Source organism: Carcharodon carcharias, chromosome 15 (genome assembly GCF_017639515.1).
Source record: "Carcharodon carcharias isolate sCarCar2 chromosome 15, sCarCar2.pri, whole genome shotgun sequence".
Classification (NCBI taxonomy): domain Eukaryota; kingdom Metazoa; phylum Chordata; class Chondrichthyes; order Lamniformes; family Lamnidae; genus Carcharodon; species Carcharodon carcharias.
The window spans coordinates 54,432,143-54,458,764 of record NC_054481.1 but is presented as its reverse complement, the minus strand read 5'-3'; the positions used below and the strand labels follow the sequence as shown (position 1 = coordinate 54,458,764).

The window sequence follows — 26,622 nt, the reverse complement described above, 5'->3', positions numbered from 1 at the left end:
ACTCCGCTAATGAAACAGCTCAGATAGCTCAGAAGTCAGGTATATCACGGGAAGATATGCAAACCAGCTTCCTAACCTCACAACACTTGGTCATGCAGTATAACTGCAGTCCAGTGTGAATCCACCTGGGAATATTTTTCACTTAATTTGCAATTTTTCTGATATTACCAGAGTACTTTGATATTACCATTTCTCTCGTACTGTTTACGATTGTTACACTCACTTGTTTCCTAGCATTAGAAAACTAACAATTATTCAGCAGAGTGCGGTGAATCCGACACAGATAAAGTAAAGCCAGTTTGGATAGAAAGGCGGATTTGCATTTATTTAGCGCCTTTCATGACCAAGGACGTCCCAAAGCACTTTATAGCCAATGACGTATTTTTGTAGTGCAGTCATTCTTGTTTTTTCCTTTGTGCTTTCATGGGATGGGGGTATCACTGACAAGGCCAGCATTTGTTGTCCATCCTTAACTGCCCTTGAACCGAATGGCTTACCACACCATTTCGGAGGGCAGTTAAGAGTCAACCACATTGCTATGGGTCTGGGGTCACATGTAGGCCAGACCAGGACGAAAGATGACAGATTTCCTTCCCTAATGAACATTAATGAACCAGATGACAATCAACAATGGACACCATTACTGAGACTAGCATTTTAATCAATTCCAGATTATTAATTGAATTTAAATTCCACCATCATTAGCCTGGGCCTTGGGATTACTAGTCCAATGATGTTACCACGAGGCCACCGCACCCCACAACTATAATGTAAGAAACATGGCTGCCAATTGGCAGATAGCAAGGTTCCAGAAACAGCATTGAGTTAATGACCAGATAATCGTTTTTTAAGTAATATTGGGTGAGCGATAAATATCGGCAAAAAGAGAACTTCACTGTTCTTCCTCACACAGCTGCAAGGGTTTAGGTTCACCTGAGAGACAGGATGGGATAAAGTTTTAACATCTCAACAGAAAACCAGTACCTCTGACAGTGGAGCACTCCTTCTGTACTGCACTGGAGTGTCAGCTGGGTGTTTTATTCATGTACCTGGGGGTGGGACTTGAACTCTCAACCTTCAGGCTCTAAAGGCGAGAGTGAACCCACTGAACCAGGCTGGCAACTTGTGGATTAAATTTGGCATTGATGAACCTGAGACGGACAGAATAAATCTGGGGTGGAATAAACCTGGCACTAATGGAATAAATAATTCAGTGGGATTAGTTTTGGGATTGTTGCAGCAAAGTGATAGCACAGTTATAATGGTCCAAGTGACCTGCACTGCAAAGTTCAATGGTTGAATCTATAATGGTTAAAATAAATCTAGCATGTGCAGAGTAATCGAGCATGGGCGGTATGATTGCGGCATCGTTATAGTACCAACAGAAAATGCTAGAAAGATTCAGCAGGTCAGGCAACACCGGTCGGGATAGAAATCGAGTTAACATTTCAGGTCGATGAGCTATCGTCAGAACCAGTTATGATATACTTGGAAGAGGAAGTAAAACATCTGCCACAGTTGCAACAAATTTGACATGGGCAGAGTGAATCCGTAAAGAGGTAAATCCAATTCAGCACGGGAGGAATCATCTACCGTAGACTGGATCGTTTAGATTGGCTCAGTTCGATCTGTGGGCAGAAAGGAGTGATTACCTGCGGGACTTGTAATCTCCGAAATAAACCAGGTAATAACTCCAGGGATGGTCTAAATGTCCTTGATTTGCTTTGGCTGGAGAACAGGTTTGAAGATGCTAGCTGACAGAGAGGTGATGCTGAAAGTGCTCCCATTGGAAGAAGTGGAGGTGCATTCCCTCCATCTTGAGGGAGAAGCACATTTGCCTTTTAAAGTCACTGGGTCCGGGAAGAGGGCCGGCTGCGTGGGTCAGTGCAAAGACTGGAGATGAAGGCTTGGAATATTGACAGAGAAACTTAACCCTTCCAACCTGCTCCGAGCTGATTGAAGACTTTACTTTGAAGTCTGTCAGAGGTGCTGAGTCTCAGGATGACGTGTTTCAGAGGGAGTTTTTTTTCTTAGAGTTTCAGGTGAGTTTCAATCCCGCCACCTCACACACACACACCTGCCCGAAGGTGAGACCTGCATTCCCTCCAGCATGTTCCGTCCTGGCCACTTAGTGCCTCCTATTCCCACAGGGATATTCTCCCAGCACACAGCGCACATTTGCCCAGCTTTCTCAGCACGGATCGGCTCGTCCCCGCTCTCTAATGTGCTTTTGCCTCCAGCTCCTATCTTCAGCTACGAACTACTCCAGAGCTACGTGCCGCCGGATCCCTGCAAACAGGCACTGATGCTGGCCACGCAGGCGGCCGGGCTGGCCGGGGTGTCCGAATACTCCGGTAAGAGAGAGAGAGAAGGATATTGTGTATGTGTCAAAGAGAATGAGATGGAATGTGTGTCTGTGTGTTTGTGGGAGAGAGAGAGATAATGTGTGTGAGAGAGAATGTGTGTGAGAGAATGTTTTTGAAAGAGAATATGTGTGAGAGAATGTGTGAGAGAGAATGTGTGAGAGAATGTGAGAATCTGCGTGAAAGATAGAATGTCTGTGTGTGAATGTGTGTGTGAGAATGTGTGTGTGAGAGAGCATGTGAGAATGTGTGTGAAAGAGAGAATGTGTGAGAGCGAATGTGTGAGAGAATGTGAGGATGTGCGTGAAAGATAGAATGTGTGTGTGAGAATGTGTGTGTGTGAGAGAGTGAGAAAGTGTGTGAAGAAGTGAATGTGTGTGTGAGGGAATGCGTGTGAGAGAGCACGTGTGTGTGAGATAAAATGTGTGTGAGAGAGAATGTGTGTGTGAGAGAATGTGTGAGAATGTGAGAGAATGTGTGTGAGACTGAACGTGTGAGAGAATGTGTGTGAGACAGAATGTAAGAGAGAGCATGTGTGTGTTTGAGACAGAATGTGTGTGAGCCAGAATGTGTGTACGTGACACAGAATGTGTGAGAGAATGTGTGTATGTGAGAGAGAATGTGTGAGAGAATGAGAATATATGACAATGTGTGAGAATGTGAGAGAGAATGTGAGAGAGAGAATGTGTGAGAATGTATGTGAGAGATGTATGTGTGTGTCTGAGAGAGACAGAATGTGTGCGTGTGAGAGAATATGTGTGTGTGAGAGTGTGTGCGCGTGCGAGAGAGATGGGACATAGGGAACATAGGAACAAAAATGTGCCATTCAGCCCCTCGAGCTGTTCCGCAATGCAATGAGATCATGGCCGATTCTAATTGTATCCTAATTCCATTCACCTGCCTTGACTCCAAATACAATAATATCCTTGACTTGTGTGTGTGTGAGTGAGATAGAATATGAGAATATATATGCGTCTCAGAGAGAATTGGAGAGAAAGGCAGGCAGAAAGGAAGCGAGAGAATGTGTGTGGGGGAAAGAAGGTGATAGAATATATGAGAGGGGATGTGAACGAAGCAGACGGATCAAGAGATGACAAGTGAAAAGGGAAGTGAAAAAGAAACTGATAGAATGCGGAAGGAGATATGGAAATATGTCTTGGAAGAACAGAAAATAGAGATGGTCCATATGACAAACTAAGTATTGAAGAAAGCAAGTATATGTGAGATAAGGAAAACGTGAGAGACGGAGCAGGAGATGTTCAAAGAGAGAAATTTACAGAGAAATGGAGAGAAATAAAACAAAACCTTTGGAGACAGATAGCATGAGGTGCGATAGAGGAGAGTAGGAAGAGAACGGAGCGGGAAGGGAAAGAGAAGGGATAGTGGGGAGGAAAAGAGGAGATGGGGAGAGAGGATGGCGGGGAATGAAAGAGGAGATGGGGAGAGCGGGGAGGGAGAGAGAAGGGAGTGAGGGGAGAGTGGAGGAGCGAAGGACAAGTAGAGGAAAGGGGGGTAAATAAAGTCTGCATAAGGAAAGGAAAGAGTCATTAAAACTGAAGCAACAAGCAGAAGGCAGCAGAGCGGGTTAATAATGATATTTTTTTCTGAAAACAACCTGTGATTATTTTTCCAAGACCGTGAAAGTTTTATTTCAATTGTTTATAATAAACAAATCTAGTGTGTATGCAGGTGGGAAGCATTCTAGGAGAGAGCTGAAGCTTTATCTACCGTAGCCCAGTTAACTAACTAATCCAGCCGGAGTTTAGTGAACTGGGACAGTGTTGTGAAAGTTGGGAGAAATGATTATTCGCCCTCAGTATTACCATGTGAGCTCCTTACTGACACCGATTAGTTGACCTTGTGTTCGAATCCATTGCCGCAAAGTCTTTAATAAAGAAACTAAAATGTAACAAGGGTCCCGCTGAATGCACCGTCTTTCATTCAAATACAATCACAGGGAAGCATCGATAAAATTTAGCTTCTGATAAACTTGTCTACGCATCAAATCTTCAACAGTTACATCGATACAATCACTTCATGGCATTCCCCTTCGACCTGGGTTAATTCATATTTACTTCTCTATCACCTGTTTTCCTTTTATTTCTTGGTCCATATTTATTTTACATTTTAATTCTTATTCTTCTACGATAATATTTCTTCAACATAATTTACTCCAGTGCAGGTTTGATCTATTTTATTTATTAATCTGCATGTTTTATCTTTTTATATTTTGCTCTGTATGTTTTAAATTTGATTTCTTATCTGTGTACTTTATTTATTTTAGAATTGCTTGCTATCTGTGTTTTATCTGTTTTAGATTTTATTTCTTATCTCCCTGTTTCATATTTGGGAATTCGTTAATGCCTGTTTCACCCATTTTAGAATTCATTTGGTACTCTACATATAACTTGTTCTGCATGTTCACTATTTTTTGCTGCATGCATTTCTGAGTTTATTGCTTGCACCATGTGGTATATACATTTATGAATACCTTTATTGCTCAGTGTGGTTTATCTTTTTTATTTTATTGCTGTGATTTTCATATTTCATTGCTAATTCTGCATGGTTTATTTGTGTGAGATTTCATTTATTACTGTGTCTGTTTATCTGTTATCTCAATTCTAGAGTTTCTTTTATATTTCATTATTTTATCCTTTATTTTACTTGATGCTATTTCTTTTTTCACCGTTCATTTTATCTCTTTCATATTTCCATAGTTATTGTGTTTATTTTATCTGTTTATCTCTGTATATTGTATCTTACACTATACACTTTATCCATTGTATATTTTATTTCTCACCCATGTGTTAAAGCTGTCCTCAAATTCCTTGATTACTCTCCAGATGTTATCCATTCTATATTTTATTGTTATACCAGTTTAATGGAAGTAAAATTCACCTTGGGAGGCAGTGCAGTTGGTAGGATGATAAGGAATTGGCAGCCTGTTTTATATCCTGCATCATTTTCTTTTTCATTGACTTCAACAGAAAATAAAATGAGATGGGTGTAAGCCGGGCTATCCATTCGATATTGCATGTTCTGTGCTACCTCTCATGATGGGTTTCATGCCCAATGCGTTTTATATTGTATTATCTATTCTGTGTGAGTTAAGCACTTGTAGGAGTCATTTTGTGTTGTGTGTTTTATATATTTTATATTTTATTTCATTCTATTATATTCCATTTCTTTTCCCTTATTTGTATTTCACTTTCACTGAATATTTTGTATTAAGTTATGCTTTGTCTTTTTTCTATTTAATGTTTTGTTCTATGGATTTTTATTGATTTTGTAGATTCCCTATTTGCTCTAATATTTGTCTAATATTTTATGATACACTCTGTGTTTTATCTGAATTGCAGTTTATTTATTTACTCTGCTCATTTTATCTGCAGTAATTTAATTTCCTGCACTATTCTTTATCCATTGTATATTGCATACTTCTCTATTATTTATCAGCTGCAAGTTTTGTTTCTTGCTTTTTATATTTTAGTTGCTCTGTTTTAACACTATAAATAATTTTACATTCTATCTTCTGCACAGTGTTTTATCTGTGACATATTTCTTTTCCGACAGGAATTATGTTATAATTTTGTCTTATTTCAGTAATGTGTTGATATTTGTTTATATTTGATATCTGCTTAAATTTTATTACACACTTCATGTTTTATCTGTCTTGTATTTTTTCTCACTCTATTAATTTTGACTGCTGAACATTTTATTGCATGACCATGTTTTATCTGTTGATAATGTATTTTTCCTCTATGTGCTTTATCTTTTGTATATTTTATTTCTTGCTTGGAATGCTTCATCTGTTGTGTATTTTATTAGTTGTTCTATCTCTTTAGTTCATTTTTCTATTTATTTCCTGTTATCGCGGGTTTAAGGTATTTCCTGCTATATTGTCCATTTCCTGCTTTGTATGTTTTATTGTTTTATATTTGACTATTTGTGCTGCTTGTTTGATTATTTTTATAAGTTATGCCTTGAACTTTGTGTTTTATTGACTTTATACTTTGCTTCTTGATTTCTATATTGTATCTATTGTATATTTTATTTCTTGTCCTGTATCATTTATATTTTGTGTTATACTCTGTTTTAGTTGTTTGTTATTTTATGGTTTGATGGCTGCATTTATCAATTGCATTTTCCTTCTGAATCATCATGCTTTACTTTTCTGACCTCTGCCACTGAATTTGGGTGGAGGTAATGTTTTCATTGTCTGTTAGTCTGTAAACAATATATCTCAAAAACAAATGGATGGATTTCAATGGAACTTGATAGACAGATAGGGTATGGCTCAAGGAAGAATTGATCAGTTTTTGGTGAAGATGTGGATTAGGAGTTGGAACTGAATCCTGGATTTTTTTTAAAAGATCCATTCACACTGGGAGATAGGGTTGATTGACTTTCCTTTAAGAATATTGTGGGTTACTTTATTTAGAATGTTGTGGATTGACTCAGCTTCTGTGGTGGAATTTGTCATAGCTGTCAAAATGTGAGCAGAGTTTTCAGAGCAGGTTACTGAATGTGGATTGTCCTGAAGCCTGCTCAGTGAGGTGGAAGCTCTAAGTAAAAGGATTTCTTTTTTTCAGCTTTATGGTTACAGAGCATCAACCAGGCAGGGAAATGCCTAAAGAAGAGCTGTATAATTGTAATAACACTGAGTTAACACAGTGTGGTGGAGGTATGCACTCTACTGAGTGCTATCTTCACTTGTCTTTTTTAGAACATACATAAGAAATAGGAATAGGAGTAGACAATTCGACCCCTTGAAACATCCAATAAGATCATGGCTGAACTTCTTGTCTTTCGATTTCCACATTGCCATCCAACCCCGATAACCTTTGATTCCCTTGCCTAACAAGAACCTATCTACCTCTGCCATAAAAATATTCAATGACCCCACCTCCACCACCTTCTGAGGCAGAGAGTTCCAAAGCCGAATAACCCTCTGAGAGAAAAAAATTCTCCTCATCTCTGTCCTAAAAGGGCAACCTCTAATTTTAAAACAGTGCCCTCTAGTTCTGGACTCACCCACAAGAAGAAACATCCTTTCGACATCCACCTTGTCAAGGCTGTTCAGGATCTTGTATACTTAAATTAAATCACCCCTTGCTCTTCTAAACTCCAGTGTAAACAAGCCCTGTTGTCCAACCTTTCCTTGTAAGACAAACCACTCATTCCAGGTATCAATCTAGTAAACCTCTTTGAACCGGCCCTAGTGCATTTACATCCTTCCTTAAATAAGGAGACCAAAACTGTACACAGTATTCGAGGTGTGGTCTCACCAATGCCCCATATAACTGAAGCATCACATCCTTAATTTTATGTCCAATCCCTCTTGTAATAAAGGATAGTATTCCATTAGCCTTCTTAAATACTTTCTGTACCTGCATATTAACTTTTTGTGACTCATGAAGTAGGATACCTAGATCCCTCTACACCTCAGAATTATGCAGCCATTCTCCATTTAAATAATACTCTGCTTTTTTGTTCTTCCTACCAAAGTGAACAACTTCACATTTTCCCACGTTAAACTCCATTTGCCAGATCTTTGCCTCAATATATGTATTTTTCTAACTTTATGTTTTAATTCTGAAGCTTTAACATTTTATTTGCTTTACATTTTATTTTTCTCTGTTTGTTCTAAGATTTCCATTCTCACTCTGTGTGTTTCTTCATTTTATGTTTAATTTGTGATATATGTTTTATACATTTATATCTCATGTCTTTCCCTGTGTGTTTTCTCTATTTTAAATTTTATTTCTCACACTATTATAATTGACTTGGTGCAGAATTTACCAGCTTAGTCACTGCTGAACAGGCAGAGCCACTTCGCAGTTGGGAACCCATTTGATTGATTAGTGGGCTTTGTTGATGCTCTTTCACTGAAATATACCTTTGTCATCCTGCCTCTGGGTTTTTCAACCAATCAGGGAGGATGGGATAACATGCTTAAACAAACCATGAAGGAACTTGATTTAAAGGGATCCTGGCAGCGTTTGCAAAAGTACATGTGAAAGCAAGGAACTGTTGTAGAATGGAGGCAAGACATGGGAAAGCACGGCCACACTTCTCAGACTTGTCTCTTATGTTGAAGTCAGTGAGGGCTCAAAGAGATGGCCTCTTTCCTGAGGATGGAAGGAGGAGGCCAGCCATCCTCACCAAGCAGGCTTGGTGCAAGTAGCAGAGGAGACGAGCAGGAGGAATGTGTTGTCCAGGACCTGGATCCATTGTCGAAAATGATTAATTACCTCATTCAGTCCAGAAGAGTAAGTGTCTACAAGTCTCAGCAGGCAGCAATCATTTTCCAAGTATTCTTCTGTACAGCAATCCTCTGACCGATACCCCTCGCTGTCACACACAATATTTTCTCTCTCCCAGCCTCCATCTCAACAGACAACTCAAATTCACTCTTAACTTATTGCCATCTCACACTCATTCCGCGCACTCACCCTCCTCAAGTGTTCACCCTCCATCTTCAGCGAATAGTTCACTTCTTACACTCCTAACTCTCTGCTTTCTATATTTGCAGAAGAATAGAGCCCACGACTCCAAGATGAGGCAGAGAACCGGGGGTGGACCTGCAGCCATCACCACTCTGACTGCAATGGAGGAGAAAGACCTGGAGACAATGGCACCAGTAGAGGCAGTTGCCAACAGAGCGATAGGGGTGGTCCAGAGACCTGATAACAGCATTAGAAATCACACTGCCCCTTGGCACTTAACTGTTACTCAAGTTGAATCAGTGTCACTAATACATTAAATGCCATCATCTGCATTTTGCTAATGTGGAAACCAATCTCACCTACTTTCAGTAAAACCATCTGTCCTTCATCTCCCACCAGTGCACTGTTGGTGCCAATGAAGGAGATGAGGGAGGAGCACAGAGTACTCAGTGGAGGACTGATACTTTTAGGATGCACTGTCACATGACATCCATGCACCCTCCACCAGCGCAGATATCACACATCAATAGGTCTAAACTCTCAGATAGATAGGGTGGCACATGGTGAGGAGCACATCACAAGTGAGCAAGTACTGGAGCCAGGGCAGCAGCAGAGAGTCCCCATCAGAGGATGCAGGACACTTCAAGCTCTGCTCAGCTAGACACAGATGCTGAGCCTTGGGAGTCATCCACTAAAATGGTACTTGTGGAGGAGGAGTGTGAAATGTGTGTGCTTCTGTCAGCAGTCCCAGAGACAATTTGCACCCTTGCACAAAAAACACAGGAGCCCATGCAAAGTGCAGATGATGACATTTTATGTATTGGTGACACTGATTCAACTTGAGTAACAGTTAAGTGCCAAGGGGCAGTGTGATACCTGATGCTGGCATCTTGTGCCAGAACAGGGGAACAAGTCACTGTGGGAATGTTTTATGTTGGGGTGGGAGTCTCCGAGTGTTCAGGGTTACAGTTCCATATGGCTTTAGGCTTGTTTGTTATCTGAACTGTGAGTCTATGAAGTTGGCACAAGCTTCTCTGGCAGCCATTCTATCCACATTATGCTCCTCTTCCTTTAACACCTCTTTCTCCCCTTCTTCTTGTCAGTAGTTAGTGAGTGCTCTGAGGTTTTCTCCTCCTGTAGCTCCTTATCCCTCTGCAGCACCATGTTGTGTGAGACACAGTAGGCCGTCATCATTCTTGACAGATCTGTCCAGACACCTGAATCTCAGTTCCAGTGAGTCATTGAGTTGTTCATTGATCATTCTTGTAGCTCTTGTTGGACCTGTCCTCGGCATCATTGGTAGGTCTCCCGGAAGCCAGGTCCTCAGAGCATAGCCCTCATCTCCAAGAAGTCACCTGCTTAATCTGTTTGGAGGTGCAAACACCTGTACTAGACTTGACTGACACAGGATGCAGGAGTTGTGGCAGCTCCTGGGAAATCTTGTTCACACATGGATAAAAATCTTACAATGGTCATGAATGATCTGCACGTTGAGGGAATGGAATCCCTTCTGGCTGATGAACATTCCAGGATGATCTGAAGATGCCTTGCTTGCCACATGTGTGCAGTCTGTGATTCCCTGAACTTGCAGAAACCCAGCCACTGCAGCAAAGGCAAGAGCTCTCTGTGTCTGACTGGCCTCGTCAGTGCCAAAGAACATATTCAGCAGCCATGGCAAACATGTCATCTGTGAATTGGGAGATGGACTTATGGGCTGCAGATTGTGAGATCCAGGCTCTGCAGAGGCCTTAAAGGAGCTGGAAGCAGAGAGCTTCTCAATCTTGACACCTACTGGCAGTACATGGCCGCTTGGCAGGTGATCTTGTTCCAAGACAAAAGAAAAGAAAGACTTGCATTTATATAACACCTTTCATGACTACTGGATGTCTCAAAATGCCTTACAGCCATTGAAGTACTTTTGAAATGTAGTCACTGTTGCAGTGTTGAAAATGTGGCGGCCAAGTTCTGCACAGCGAGGTCACACAAACAGGAATTTGATAATGGCCACATAATCTATTTTTGGGATGTTGATTGGGGGACAGAATGCCAGGGATAACTCTCCTGCTCTTCTTTGAAATTGTGCCTGAAGATTTTTTATGTCCACCTGAGAATTGCAGCTACAGCCTAAGCCTCCTGACACTGTTGCTCTGAAGAAGTCATACGGACTCGAGACGTTAACTCTCTCTCCACAGATGTTGCCAGATCTGCTGAGTTTTTCCAGCATTTTCTGCTTTTATTTCGGATTTCTAGCATCCACAGTATTTTGCTTTTATGTTGAGGAAGCTGTTCCCTGTCTGTACAGCTTGTTTTGGGGGAATCGCCTCCTTTGAGCCACGGCTCTATGTCCTTCGCCTCTGCACCGTGGAGCAACACGTGGCTGTGGGGAAGACAGTTCTTGCTGCTTTTGCTCCAGCTGCTGCCAATGTTCGTTTGGCTGGTCCTTCTTGCTCCTCTTTAGAGGTCAAAATAATGGCTGCATGAGCTGCTCCCATTCTCTCATGAAGGCAGATTAGATAAGTTTACACCAGGGTAAGTAAGGTCAAAGGAAAGTCAAAGGACTTTCAAAAACTTATTCCTATCCTGTAAATCAGGGAATTTAGGCTTTTAACACAAATGGTGAGAGTACAGCTTTTCCCATAGGCATGGCAGCAGCTGTTCTGTTTCTCTATTTAAACACTTACCAGCTTGTCAGTTTTTTTAATCAATGACTTCCCACCATACACTCATCGTATTCACCCTGGTGAGATTCACATCGCTCGGGATATCCATCCACTGGTGGCTAAAGCTGCAATAGACGGTTACATTGCTAGTTAGTTGCTATTTAACATATTTAAATATCTGACTTGACTACTTCATGGGAGGTTCGTGCTAGCTTCTGCTAAATGCGGAAGAGGGCAGAACACGTCAGGTTCCCTACATGCCAACCATCAACCTTTAGCGATTTAACCCCCTACCCCTGCACACACCCAATCCATACCCTCCATATTTTTAACACCCCACTGCCCCCCAACTTGCCCCTTGATAAACATAAATCTGGCCTAGCTTTTTGTTTTATTTGTTTCCTGGCCCTCTAGGTTTTATGATTTACTTGATGTTCTGAGTAGTCTATGTGCTTTAGTATTTATTTCTTTCAATTTTGGTCTATCTGGAGATATTTTATGAGTTGTTCTATATGATTTGTTTTATATTTATTTATGATTCCCATGTATTTAGCATATTTATGTTTATTTTCTCCCTGTTTGTTTATTTTATTGGCTGTTTTGCACCTTTAGTTTTTTTTTGTTCTGTGTGGTGTGTTTTATATGTTATTCCTTTCTCTAAGCACTCAGATTTACTTTCCTGTGAGTATTATCTCAAGTTTATTTTCCTGTGAGTATTATCTCAAGTTTATTTTCCTGTGAGTATTATCTCGTTTATTTTCCTGTGAGTATTATCTCAAGTTTATTTTCCTGTGAGTATTATCTCGTTTATTTTCCTGTGAGTATTATCTCAAGTTTATTTTCCTGTGAGTATTATCTCATTTATTTTCCTGTGAGTATTATCTCAAGTTTATTTTCCTGTGATTATTATCTCAAGTTTATTTTCCTGAGTATTATCTCGTTTATTTTCCTGTGAGTATTATCTCGTTTATTTTCCTGTGAGTATTATCTAAGTTTATTTTCCTGTGAGTATTATCTCAAATTTATTTTCCTGTGAGTATTATCTCATTTATTTTCCTGTGAGTATTATCTCAAGTTTATTTTCCTGTGAGTATTATCTCAAGTTTATTTTCCTGTGAGTATTATCTCTTTTATATTTAATTTCTTGGTCTGAGTGTTTGATCGGTTTTATATTTTATTGATGACTGTGTGTTTTAGCTGTTCCGTATTTTAATAGTTATTCTTTTTGTTGAATATTTTATTTCTTGCACTATGTTTTAATGCTTCATATTTTATTAGTGATCAGTTGTTTTATCTGTTCTACATTTTGTTTCTAGTTCTGTGCATTTCAGTTATTGTATAATTTATTTTTGGCATTGTTGGGTTGTTCACGGCTTGTGATGTTAGTGAATCAGAAGCCTATTTTATATTTCTTCTGATTTGTTTTGTATGTTGTACAATTAATTTCTCACTCTCGGAGTAATATCGGTTTGATATTCTCACTGTGTGCTTCATCTGCTTTTATGTCTGGTTTATACTTTTTCTTGCTGTCACTTTTATTTGCTTTCTTTGAAATTACTGTTTATTGATCTATAATTCCTGCTATTTCACTTATGGCTGCAATTTACACCTAATCTAGGCTGACACGTTGGTGCAGTAATGAAGGAGTGCTGCATTGTCAAAGGTGCTGTGTTTAGCAGGACATGTTAAACTGCCTGCCAGTCCATGGGGATATAAAGATCTCTCTGATACTATCTGAAGAAACCCTGGTGTCTGGGCCAACCTTTACTCCGATACCAACAGCATAGGGAGCAAATTAACTTTATTTTTTAAGGCATCTTGTTGTATTCAAACTTTCTGCCGTGGTTGATGGTGTAACAGTAACCATACTCCAAAGATTGTTAACTAGCTGTAAAAGTGCTTTGGGTAAACCTGAGGGTTTTGGGCAGAAACATTTTTCCTTTTCTGATTTTTGCCATGAAGATGAGTCGAAGCCGGTGAAGCAGCGACGGGCACGGGCGAACTACAGCAGCTGGCAGCTGGAGGAGCTGGAGAAAGCATTCGAGACAACTCAATATCCAGACATCTTCATGAGGGAGGCCCTGGCACTCAGACTGGATCTCATTGAGGCTAGAGTACAGGTACAGTTGCCAAAACCATTCAGACCTAGTTTTGGGGAAAGAGCATGTGTAAGCATGCAACTGTAGAACAGAGAGCAAAAATGGGAGTGCGGAACCAAGAGATTCAAGCTTGTGGGGAGCCAGGAGGGTGCAATTCAAAAGAATAGAGAGTAAATATATTGCAAAGTGGCAGAGCGTGGGCGAGGAGGAGCATGGGCGAGGAGGAGCGTGGGCGAGGAGGAGCGTGGGCGAGGAGGAGCGTGGGCGAGGAGGAGCGTGGGCGAGGAGGAGCGTGGGCGAGGAGGAGCACGGGTGAGGAGGAGCACGGGCGAGGAGGAGCGTGGGTGAGGAGGAGCGTGGGTGAGGAGGAGCGTGGGCGAGGAGGAGCACGAGCGAGGAGGAGCGTAAGCGAGGAGGAGCGTGGGCGAGGAGGAGCGTAAGCGAGGAGGAGCGTGGGCGAGGAGGAGCGCGGGCGAGGAAGAGCGTGGGCGAGGAGGAGCGTGAGCGAGGAGGAGCGAGGGTGAGCAGGAGCATGGGCAAGGAGGAGCGCGGGCGAGGAGGAGCGGGGGCGAGGAGGAGTGTGGGTGAGGAGGAGCGAGGGCGAAGAGGAGTGTGGGCGAGGAGGATCGAGGGAGAGGAAAAGCGTGGGCGAAAAGGAGCGCGGGCGAGGAGGAGTGTGGGCGTGGAGGAGTGCGGGTGAGGAGGAGCGAGGGAGAGGAGAAGCGTGGGCGAAAAGGAGCACGGGCGAGGAGGAGTGTGGGCGTGGAGGAGTGCGGGTGAGGAGGTGCGCGGGCAAGGAGGTGTGCGGGCGTGGAGGAGCGCAGGCGAGGAGGAGTGCGGGCGAGGAGGAGCGCGGGTGAGGAGGAGCGCGGGCAAGGAGGAGCGTGGGCGAGGAGGAGTGCGGGCGAGGAGGAGTGTGGGCGAGGAGGAGCGCGGGTGAAGAGGAGCGTGGTGAGGGGACAGTGCAGCGAGGGGGAGTGTGAGTCAGGTAAATTGGGGACAAAGGGGAAGGAGAATGTGGGCGAGGGGAGCAAGAGTGTGAGTGAGGGGGAGGGAGAGTGCGGATGAGGGATTGTGTGGGCAAGAGGAAGAGAGAGTGCAGGTAAGAGGGAGGAAGAGTGTGGGCGAGGTACTGCGTGGATGAGGGGGAGGGAGAGTGCTGGTGAATGAGAGTGCGGGTGATGGGGAGGGAGAGTGTGGTTGAGGGGAAGTGTGACTGTGGACCTGGGGAGGGAGACGGTGGGTAAGGGGGAGGGAGAGTGCGGGTGAGGTGGAGGGAGAGTGCAGGTGATGGGGAGGGAGAGTGTGGGCGAGGGGGAGGGAGAGTGCGGGCGAGGGGAGGGAGAGTGTGGGTAAGGGGAGGGAGAGTGCGGGCGAGGGGAGGCAGAGTGTGGGTGAGGGGAGGGAGAGTGCGGGCGAGGGGAGGCAGAGTGTGGGTAAGGGGAGGGAGAGTGCGGGCGAGGGGGAGGGAGAGTTTGGGTGAGGGGAGGGAGAGTGCGGGCGAGGGGAGGCAGAGTGTGGGTGAGGGGGAGGCAGAGTGTGGGTGAGGGGGAGGGAGAGTGTAGGTGAGGGGAGGGAGAGTGCGGGCGAGGGGAGGCAGAGTGTGGGTGAGGGGGAGGCAGAGTGTGGGTGAGGGGGAGGGAGAGTGTAGGTGAGGGGAGGGAGAGTGTGGGCGAGGGGAGGCAGAGTGCAGATGAGGGCGAGGCAGAGCGTGGGTGAGGGCGAGGCAGAGTGTGGGTGAGGGGGAGGGAGAGTTTGGGTGAGGGGAGGGAGAGTGCGGGCGAGGGGAGGCAGAGTGTGGGTGAGGGGGAGGGAGAGTTTGGGTGAGGGGAGGGAGAGTGCGGGTGAGGGCGAGGCAGAGCGTGGGTGAGGGCGAGGCAGAGTGTGGGTGAGGGGGAGAGAGAGTTTGGGTGAGGGGAGGGAGAGTGCGGGTGAGGGGGCGGGCGAGGGGGAGGGAGAGTTTGGGTGAGGGGAGGGAGAGTGCGGGCGAGGGGAGGCAGAGTGTGGGTGAGGGGGAGGCAGAGTGTGGGTGAGGGGGAGGGAGAGTGTAGGTAAGGGGAGGGAGAGTGCGGGCGAGGGGAGGGAGAGTACTGGTAGGGGGAGGGTGTTGCGGGTGAGGGGGAGGGAGAGTGTGGGCGAGGAGAAAAGTAAATGGACAATAGGAAGCATTTGAGGCTGAGCTGGGAGAAAGAATACCTTTGCTTGTGAATATATTGATGTATTAGATTAGCCTGTTTATACTGATAGATGTTTTTGGAGGCTGTGTAGTTTATTAATATTGCATTTGTCAGTTTATAATCTGTACTCATTGAATTCTGCCTCTTATTCTAACAGTCCTTAAATTACAGTTTTATTCAATATTATGACAAGTTTTGAAATAATTTTTTCTGTGTGTCTTATTACTTTGGAATTTTTCTGAACCACACTATTATTAACATGAGGCTTTGATTTGAGAAGTTCCTTCCAGTTTGGCCTGGCACCCTACCCCTCCCTAGCTCTAGTCTAGTCCAATCTGGCTCTCTTCCCTTCCACATTCACCCTGGCCCTCTCTACCCCTCCCACACACTCCTCTCCCATTCAGCCTGCTCCCCCACCCCTCACACACCCCTTCCACATTCACCCTGACCTTCTCCCCCCTCACCCCTCCCCCATTCACTCTGGTCCTCTCCCTCCACCCCTCCCCCATTCAGTCTGGCTCTCTCTCCCCTCACACACCCCTCCCCCGTTCAGCTCAGCTGCTCCTCCCCCTCATGCACTGCTTCCTCCATTCAACCTGACCCTCTCCTCCCCGTGTACCCTCATTCAGCACAGCCCTCACCCCACACATCCCTCCTACATTCAGCCCAGCTCTCCCCCACACTCCCCTCCCCATTCACCCAGCCCTCATCCCACACATCCCTCCCACATTCAGTCTGATATCCTATCCCTGCCTAGCACCAACCTAGTCCAATCTGGCACTCTGCTCCTCCCCCATTCAGCTTTGCTCTCTGTGCTCTACCCCTTGATGTAAAGGAAAACTATGTGACTCGAGTGAGGTTCTGCTGTGACACAGCAATGTCCCCTCAATCTGTCCGTGCCTTCGCACACACTCATTGTTTAGTCTGACATGTGACTAACAGATGTTTGGAAGAGCCAATAGCTAACAGCAGAGGCTTCTGGAACCAGAGCTAAGGAAGCAGTCAGCTCTTCCAGACAGGAATAGAATAAGGAAGAAAAAAAACTATTAAAGGAAAGACTTGCGCTTATTTTCTGCCTTTTAATATCTCAGAACTTCCCTACATGGCCCTAGATTTTGAAACCCATGAAATATTTTTGAAGTACATTCTGTTGGGAAACATGATAGCCAATTTGTGCACAGCAAACTCCCAAAAGTAGCAATGGGATAATGACCAGATAATCTGTTTTAGTGATGTAGGTTCTGGAATAAATATTTGGAGAACTCCCCCGGTCTTCTTTGAAATAGCACAGGATCTTTTACAATCACCTGTGGAGACTGAAAGGGCCTTATCTCCTGCAACTGTGCAGTTGTCCCTCGGTACTGCACTGAAGTATAATAAATATATTATATAAATATAATAAAGGGCGCTTTACTTCTCTGCCCATCTGAATGATAAGGTAATTGACTGAGGGATTTATTCCACAGGTTTGGTTCCAGAATCGCAGAGCTAAGATGAGGAGACAATTGAAAATCCAGGGCAGACCCATGGAGAAGAGCAGGGAGCCCAGCAGCTCTCCTGAGGAGGAGAAATGTGACCATTCGGAGGCGAAACCCAACAACCACAAGATAGAGAACAGCAGCTACCCCTGGCCAGGATCGCAAGCTGACCGAGGGGAGGGCCTGGTCGCTGCCCCTTTCCGGACAGTGGTCCGTGGAATCAAAGACAATCCCAGCCCCAGTCCGAGCACAGAGGAGATTCGCAGCTGCAGCATTGCTACACTTCGAGCAAAGGCCAGGGAGCATGAGGCTGAGATACACAGCGGGGCTGCTCAACCTCTCCCCATCTCTCAACCCTCTTCTCCACAGCACCTGGGAGCCAATGCTGAGGCCATATAATATAGTCTGTAACAGAGTGAACACGCTGTACAATACTGAGCTCCTTTATCATACGGAGAAAGGCTGCGCACTGAATGATTCACAACCCACAGAGAGAGAGAGCTTGTAACACGGGGAAGAGAGAGATTGTGTAACTGAGGGACCGATTGGCACAGAAGCACACTGACTGTTTAATACAGGGAGACTGAATAACACACAAGAGATTGTAACACATAGAGAGACTATACAACACGCATGGATACTGCTAAATACACAGAGACTGTGACACACTGAGAGACTATAACAGAGATTGTAACACATGACAGTTGTTTAAAACACAGACTATATATCAGAGATTGTAACACACAGTATACACGATACAGAGAATGTAATATACACACTCTCACACATAGACTAACACAGACTGCCACATACAGACAGATTATAATACAGAGATTGTAACACATAGGGAAACTGGATAGCAGAAAGGGAAACAGACAATGTAAAAGATACTTAAGTGTTAAATATTACATGGAAAGATCTGTAACAGTACAAGTAATTTTACTGAAAGGAGGAATATTAGATCCATGGGCCATAGTCTAAATATAGAGACAATCAGGAGGGGGTTATGATTCTTAGCAGGCACAGGCTGTGGTAAGTAAGGATACTGACAGCAACATTTCAAAAATAAACATCAAAAAAATGTTCACTTTACAAAAGGAGGAAAAAGGAGCAGAGTGCTACAGAGCTGTGGTGCAGTTTACAGCTGGGGTTGAGCTGATGATCTGCGGCCAAGAGCATCATTTGCTTTAAAGTATTTCACATGTCAGATGCTCAGTGAAAGCCTCCATGCTTCATGGTCCAATCTTAGGGTGAATGGCTGGACTGTTCCCACACAGAATAAGTGGAATTGGATGTTGAATAACACATGACCTGCAGGATAAAGACACTTCAAAACAGTCCATATTCCACAAGGAATAAAGTCTAGTAACTTAACAGAACTCCCCGTTAGTTTGGTTAGTCAATATACTGGGGGGCTTTCAGCCACCCAACAGAGGGGACTTATTGCTGGTTTGAGCTCTGTGTTGACTGTAGCTCAGACACTCCATTGCCTCTGAGGTAGAAGGTTATGGGTTCAAATCTCACCCCAGGGACTCAAGCACATATTCTGGCTGGCATTCCCTGTGCAGTACTGAGGGAGTACTACATTGTCAGAGGTGCCATCTTTCAAATGAGATGTTAAGCCAAGACCTGGTTTGCTCCCTCAAATGGATATGTAAGATCCCATGGCACTATTTTGAAGAAGAGCTGGGGAGTTCTCGCTGGTGTCCTGGGGCCAGTACTTATCCCTCAACCAATACCACTAAAACTGACTATCTAATCATTATCACATTACTGTTTGTGACATCTTGCCACATGCAAATCGGCTGCTGCATTTCCTGCTTTACAACAGTGACTACATTTCGAGAAAAGATAGTTCATTGACTGGGAAATGCTTTAGGACATCCTGAAGATGTTAAAGGTGCTATATTAATGCAAGTCTTTTTTTCTCTTTCGATTAATTGACCTCAACTGAACAAGCAGCAGGCTGTTCCTTAACCATTGCCTCACTCACGACCCCCTACCTCTCCACCGCTGGGATATGAATGCTGGAGAATGATTGGTAAGGGCAGGTTTAGGCTTGACTGTCATGCCTCCCATGGACAAATAGCCAGCTAATGCTAATGGCCTGTGGTTGAAATGCAAAGAATGTCCACTTGAGTGCAGTGCTGGAGGCCTAAAAGCCTGCTAGAGCTGCATCAGAGGAAGGGTTGGGAGGGAGGTGCGGAGGGTGGGGAGAGATTGGGGGAGATGTGTCACTTCTCACAATGAGTTTCAAGCCATGTTATTCTGTATTATATATAATAAATTGTGATGTGTTTTCCATTTAATTTTTTTGGTTTAGTGCTCTAATGGATTGGTAGGAGTTGCCAACCCTCAGGGGTTGATTCAAACTCAGGAGAGAAATCATGGGGCATTAAACAAAATTATGTATTGTTTATTACTTTTTCTGAAGATTTTTGTTTATTAGTTACAACAGTATGGGAGGTGAAGTTTAAAAAAGGAGTTTTGACTGGCAGTCAAGAATCATCCAATTGAGTCATGAAGAACCAACTTGCCTTCCAATTGGCTGTGGGAAGAATGCCAATGGTGGGAGTTTGGGGGTGGGGCAGTGGGAGCTGGGACAGAGAGTAATGGACAGAGGCTTCGATAATACTGGTGATCATGGGATTGATGTCACTTACTGGCACAGGACAATGTACATTAAAGATCTGGTGTCACTACTCAGTGAAAAGCTTTGTATGTTTTTATAACATTAAGTTACTTAGGATTACCTAGTATATAGAAAACAAAAAACAGGCCATTTGGCCAACCAGTCCATGCTGGTGTTTATGCTCCACTCGAACCCCCTCCTATCCTTTCTCATCTAAATCGATCATCGTAACCATCTATTCTCTTCTCCCTCATTTGCTTGACTAGTTCTCCCTCACACACAGCTATACTATTTGCTTCAACCACTGCCTGTGGGAGCGAGTTCCTCATTCTCACAGCTCTTTGGTGGGGAGGTTTTTTCTGAATTCCCTATTGGATTTCTTGGTGACTATCTTATATTGATGACCTCTAGTTATGCTCTTCCCCACAAAGGAAATATTCTCTCTATATTCACTCTATCAAAACTTTGGATAATCTTAAAGACCTCTATTAGGTGCCCCCTCAGCTTTTTTTCAGTAGAGAAGAAACCCCACCTGTTAGCCCTTCCCTGATAAGTATACCCACACATTTCTGGTATCATCCTCGTAAATCTTCTCTGCACCCTCTCCAGTGCCTCTATACCCCTTTTATAACATTGTGACACTTAATCTGGTCTAACCAAGCTTTGATACAGGTTTAGCATGGCTTCCTTAGTTTCAATTCTATTCCTCTAGAAAGAAAATCTAGTGCCTGATTTGCAGTGCCACATACACACACACACACACACACACACAAGCAAGGTGATTGTTATCTGGACAAAAGTTTAGTTTAATTATCTCGAGAGCAATACTAAGCAACAACAACTTGTACTTATATAGTGCCCTTAATGTAATAGAACTTCCCAGGTTGCTTCACAGGAGTATTATCAGACAAAATTTGACATTGAGTTACATAAGGAGATGCCAGAACAGGTGACCAAAAGCTTGGTCAAAGAGGTAGGTTTTAAGGAGGTCTTAAAGGAGGAAAGTTGGTAGAAAAGTGGGTATGTTTAGGAAGGGAATTTCTGAGCTTGAGCCTCAGTAGCCGAAGGCACGACCACCAATGGTGGGCAGGAGGAAAGAGATGCACAAGAGGTCAGAGAGCTGGGATTATAGAGCTGGAGGAGGTTATTGAGATATGAAAGACATGGTCGGGAAGTTATTTAAATGTGAAATTGAAAGCATTAAGTTGAATGTGAAGGTAACCAAGGAAGGGCAGATATGCAAGAGTAGACTGGGGAACTGAGTGACTTGGTGATAAAGGTTCTGCCATAAGTGTGACGATTTGGGGGTGGGCTAGGACATGAAAAGTATAGCCCGGTGAGCTGGTTCTGGTGTCACTATGGCAGCCAAATTTCAGTCAATCAGGAAGTCATTGCAATGCCATGAATCTGAAAGATTTCGACATATAAAAGAGAATAAGATCAATGCTCCCAAGATGTAATGACAATGCGAAACCAGCTCCGCCAGCCTTTTCTCTAGTAGGTTGACCTCACAAGGTAAGTGATTGTTTCAGTGTAAGTTTAAACACTGCAAATATTTTTAAAAATGCATTCATGGGATAGGAGCATCATTGCTAGACCAGCATTTATTGCCCATCTCTAACTGTCCTTGAGAACCGAATAGCTTGCTAGGCCATGTAATAGTCAATCACATTGCTGTGGGTCTGGAGTATATAGGCCAGGTAAAGACATCAGTTTTCCTTCTCTAAAGGACATTAGTGAACCAGATGTGTTTTTACAATAATTGATAATGGCTTCCTGATCATCATTTGACTTTTAATTTCAGATTTTATTTATTGAGTTCAAATTTCATTCTCTGATATGGTGGGATTTGAACCTGTGTCCCCAGAGAATTATGTTACTCTCTGGCCTAATAGTCCAATGACAAGACCACTACACCACCACCTCCCCCAAACATAGAGCTCAGGCACAACCCACCATGTGGATATTCTTGTATCACATGCAACTTCAGGGTTTTGTTTAAAATTAATTCTTGGGATTATGGCATTTTGTGCCCATTCCCAGTTGCCCTGAATGTAGTGGTGGGTCTTCTTGAACAGATTATAGTGTTTTTTATATGACAGTGTGGCTCGCTTGTCAACTTCAAAGGGCAGTTGAGGCTGGAGTTACATGTTGGCCCAGAATGGGTAAGGGAGGCAGGTTTCCTTCCCTTAAGGACAATCCAACAGCCTCACGGCTGAATGTCTGTCTAAACAGTGATTATATGCAACAGCTATAGGCACTAAGATTGAAATATGGTTAATTTGTAGACAGCATTTAATCATCCAACATTGAATGTATGTAGATGTAAAACTTGTTACACTAGTTCTAATGGAGACTGCAGAGTCATGTTAACGGAGATATGAAATTTATGCTGCAACATACTTCAGTGCCTTCCTTTTGCTTCATTCAATTTGAGGGAACAGCACCACCTAGTGGACATTGTGCATTTGGCTCCAGGGTCTCCGTCTTCACCAACATCTTTCATACTTCTAATTATGTTCAAATTACATCAGAACAGGAATAGGCCATTTAGTTCTTTGTGACTCTTCCACCATTCAATCAGCTCATAGCTGATCTGTATCTCAACTCCATTTACAAATCCTTACCTAGTAAAAACTATTAATCTTAGTCTTACAGGCTCCAAATGACTCCCATCATCCACAACCTTTTGGAGTAGAGATTTCTAATGCTGTTAGTTTGCAAAAGTGGTTCTTGATTTCACTCCTGAATAATGAGGGTCTAATTTAAAGGTTGCATCCCCTTGTTCTATGTTGCACCAGAGGAAATAGTTTCTCTGTATCTATTCCATCAAATCCTTTTGATTAGATTAAACTTTAAGCTTCCAAACTTAAGTGAGTATAAACCAAGATTATGCAACCTATCCTCATGGAATCATAGAAAGTTTATAGCACAGGAAGAGTTGGCCGAAAAATGAGCCACCAGCCTAATCCCACTCTCCAGCACTTGGTCCATAGCCCTGCAGGTTACGGCACTTCAGGTGCATATCCAGACCCTTTTTAAATGAGTTCAGGGTTTCTGTCTCTACTACTCTTTCAGGCAGTAAGTTCCAGACTCCAACAACCCTCTAGGTGAAAAGATATTTCCTCACCTTCCCTCTAATCCTTCTACCAATCACTTTAAATCTGCAGCTCCTAGTCACTAACCTCTCTGCCAATGTAAATGAACCCATTCCATCCATTCTATCGAGGACCCTCACAATTTTGTACATCACAATCGAATCTCCCCTCAGCCTCCTCTGTTCCAAAGTGAACAACCCCAGCCTATCCAGTCATTCCAGTCCTGGCAACATCCTCGTAAATCTCCTCTGTACCTCTCTAATGCAATTACATCCTTTCTGTAATGAGGTGACCAGAACTGCACACATTACTCAAGTCGTGACCTAACTAAAGTTTTATATAGTTCCGGCATAACCTCCTTGCTCTTATATTCTAAGCCTCAGCTAGTAAATGAATGGATTCCATATGCCTTCTTAACCACCTTATCAGCCTGTCCTGCTATCTTCAGGGATCCGTGGACATTCACTCCAAGGCCCTTCACTCCCTTTACACCTCTCAGTATCCTCCAATAATTAAAGAAATTATAATCCCATATTCAATTGTTGATTTGATGACAAAGCCTGAATTGGTATTTACATAATTCAAGCTGGGTTGCAAGCCAGCATTGATTCCAATACTAAATGACATATTTATAAATCACCTCAATATGTTGACATATCTATAAGCACTTCACAGAATCTATTACTTTAGAACATAGTGACTGTTGTTTTCTGTGCCAGCCAAGTCAGCTATAACTCAATTGGTAGCATTGTCACCTTTGAGTCAGATAGGCTGATGCTAATGGGAATAGCTTCTCTCTACCTACTCTGTCCACACCCCTCATGATTTTGAACACCTCTATCAAATCTCCTCTCAACTTTCTCTTCTCTAATGAGAATAACCCCAGGTTCCCAATCTATCCATGTATCTGAAGTCCCTCATTCCTGGAACCATTCTCGTTAAGGTTTTCTACACCCTCTCTAAAGCCTTCTTATTCCTTTTAAAGTGTGGTGCCCAGAAATGGACACGTTACTATAGGTTAGGCCAGTGTTTTACAAAGATTCATCATAACCTCCTTACTTTTGTACTCTATGCCTCTATTTATAAAGCTCAGGATCGCGTGTCTTTTTAACCACTTTCTCAATCTGCTCTGCCATCTTCAATAATTTGCATACTTGTATCCCCATGTTGCTTTTTTCCTGTACCCACTTTAGAATTATGCCCTTTATTTTATTTTTCCTTTCCTTGTTCTTCCAACCAAAATGTATCACTTCACACTTCTCTGCATCTGTCATTGCACTAACCTTTCCATGTCCTTTTGAAATCTAATAATACCCTTCTCATAGTTGTCAATAATTCCAAGATTTTAGTCATCTGCAAATTTTTAAATTGTGCCCTGCACACCCAAGTCTAGTACATTAATATTTATCAAGAAAAACAGTGGTTCTAATACTGACTGCTGACGAGCCCCTATATACTTCCCTCTTGTCTGAAAAACAACTGTTCATCACTACTCACTGTTTCCTGTTATTGAGCTAATTTCATATCCATGCTGCTCATGTCCCTTTTATTTGAAGGTCTTTGACTTTGCTGACAAGCCTATTATGTGGCACTTTATGAAATGCATATTGGCGGTGTATGTACACCACACCAACCACATTACCCACATCAACCATCTCTTTACCTCATCAAAAAACTCAATCAAGTTAATTAAAAACAATTTGTTTTAAACAAATCTGTGCTGGCTTTTATTAATTAATTCACACTTGTCCAGGTGACTGTCAATCTTGTCCAGGATTATCAATTCTAAAAGCTTTCCCAGCACTGAGGTTTAACTAACTGGTCTGTAGTTGCTGGGTTCATCCTTATGTCCTTTTTGGAATAAGGGTATAATTCTCCAGTTTCCTGGAACTTCCTCTAGGGAGGATTGGAGGATTATGGCCGGTGCCTCCACAATTCCCATTTCAACTTCCCTCAGCATCCTTGGATCCATCCTACCGGTTCTGGTGACTTTGAGCTTTAAGTACAGCCAGCCTTTCTGGTGCCACCTCTTCATCAATTGTTAGCCTATCTAGTATCTTAACTACCTCCTCTAGCTTTCACTGTGACATTAGTAGCATCCTCTTCCTTGGTAAAGACAGATATAAAGTGCCCATCGAGTGCTTCAGTCATGCCCTCTGCTTCCTGGGTGGGGTTCTTTTTTGGCCCCTAACCAGCCCTGACTCTATTCTTGCTGCCCATTCACTATTTATGTGCCTCTAGAAGACTTTTGGAACCCCTTTTCTGTTATCTACCAGTTTTTCTAAATTCAGCTTGGCTCTCACCTAACATGCCCTCTTTTTCCTGCTTCACCTTACTCCCTGGGCAGGATTTTACTGGCCTGTCGCGGTGTGTCTCCTCCCCTTCCGGTGGAAGTGGCGAGCCATTTAAATCTCCATTCAATTCAGCGGGACTGTAATATCCTGCCGAGCGAGAAGGGCCATAAAATCCTGGCCCCTATCTCTTTTGTCAGCCGGAGATCCCTGGCTTTATTTGTCCTACCTCATAATTTACCTCAACTGTCCCTGACCCATTTCCTCTTTAAAGGCACCCCTGCCAAACCTTTCATTCCAATTTATCTAGAACAGAATTGTCCTCACCCCCATGAAACTGGCCAGATTATCTGGCCATGATCACCTTACTGTTTGTGGGAGTGTGCAGTACACAAATTTCCTGCTGCATTTCCTACATTATAACAGTGACTACACTTCTTCAAAATGATTTAAGTGGCTGCAAAGTGCTTTGGGATGTCCTGAGTTTGTGAAAGGCACTGTATAATGCAAGTCTTTCACACTCTCACACACAGCAGCGAGCTGGAGGAACAATTGGTCATTGATCTCGTGATAGTGGCTGAGAGGAAATTCTTGCCCAGGATACAGTCGTGCTTTAATAACTCTGGTCCTCACCGATAGGCTGAGGCATTGCTTCTTCTCACCCGCAGATGATCCCCATCCCCTATTGTGTAGCAGGGGATGGGGTGGGTGTAGAGGAAGGGGGAAAGGGGAGTGAAAAGAGGAGAGTAGGAGGGAGGAGAAGCGTAAGTGGTAGGGGAGAGGGAGAGAAAGGGGAGAAGATTAGGAGGAGAGAAGAGCAGGAAAGAAACGGGCGGGAAGAGGGGGAGGAGGGGGAAGGGAGAGGGAGGGATAGAGGGGAGTGAGACAGTGGGGGCAGGGGGAGGACTCTCCTTTAAGTAGTAATGTTAATTTTACTGAATATGAAAAATTCTTAACCTCAGAACTAATGCCTTTACATCAATGAAAGCCAGTATAAGTGGACTTTGATTTTACAAAATAAGTTTTTGAAATTGTATATCTCAACATTAAAATAGAATTGTGGGACAGAGTGCAAAATAAGCTCAAGCTTGTGGAAATAGAAACTCCGGTAACATCTGATGATGAGGGTCTGCAGAAGGACAGGAGCTTGGGGCTGAAGAGCAGTGTTGGGGACAGGTCAATAGAGGGAGCTTTACTCTACATCTAACCAATTTGCATACATGACCTTGATGTGGCATTAAGGTGTAAAAAATAATCAAACTGGGGAAATGCCAAAACACCAACATCCCTCTCATTTTAAGCACAAGTTCCATCCCTTTGAAAAATAAATTATAGACAAGGAATAATATGATTAGAAATGAGACAAGGAAACTGT

At 43.3% G+C, this 26,622-nt stretch overlaps 1 protein-coding gene across 1 annotated transcript; it reads left to right on the top strand.

The window, feature by feature from the left end:
* Positions 1-2,110: 2,110 nt before the first annotated feature.
* On the top strand, positions 2,111-19,405 carry si:dkey-43p13.5 (paired mesoderm homeobox protein 2). The gene is made up of 3 exons (XM_041206776.1): positions 2,111-2,354; positions 13,435-13,592; positions 17,215-19,405. The coding sequence occupies exons 1-3, from the start codon at positions 2,111-2,113 to the stop codon at positions 17,623-17,625; spliced, it is 813 nt and encodes a 270-aa protein (XP_041062710.1). The 3' UTR covers positions 17,626-19,405.
* The last annotated feature ends 7,217 nt before the right edge of the window (positions 19,406-26,622 follow it).

Excerpts from the sequence above, each read along its gene's own strand:
- si:dkey-43p13.5 (XM_041206776.1), top strand. The coding sequence starts at position 2,111 with ATGTTCCGTCCTGGCCACTTAGTGCCTCCTATTCCCACAGGGATATTC. Across the intron at positions 2,355-13,434 it reads CGGGGTGTCCGAATACTCCG|ATGAGTCGAAGCCGGTGAAG; the intron begins GTAAGAGAGAGA and ends TTTGCCATGAAG. Across the intron at positions 13,593-17,214 it reads TCATTGAGGCTAGAGTACAG|GTTTGGTTCCAGAATCGCAG; the intron begins GTACAGTTGCCA and ends TTTATTCCACAG.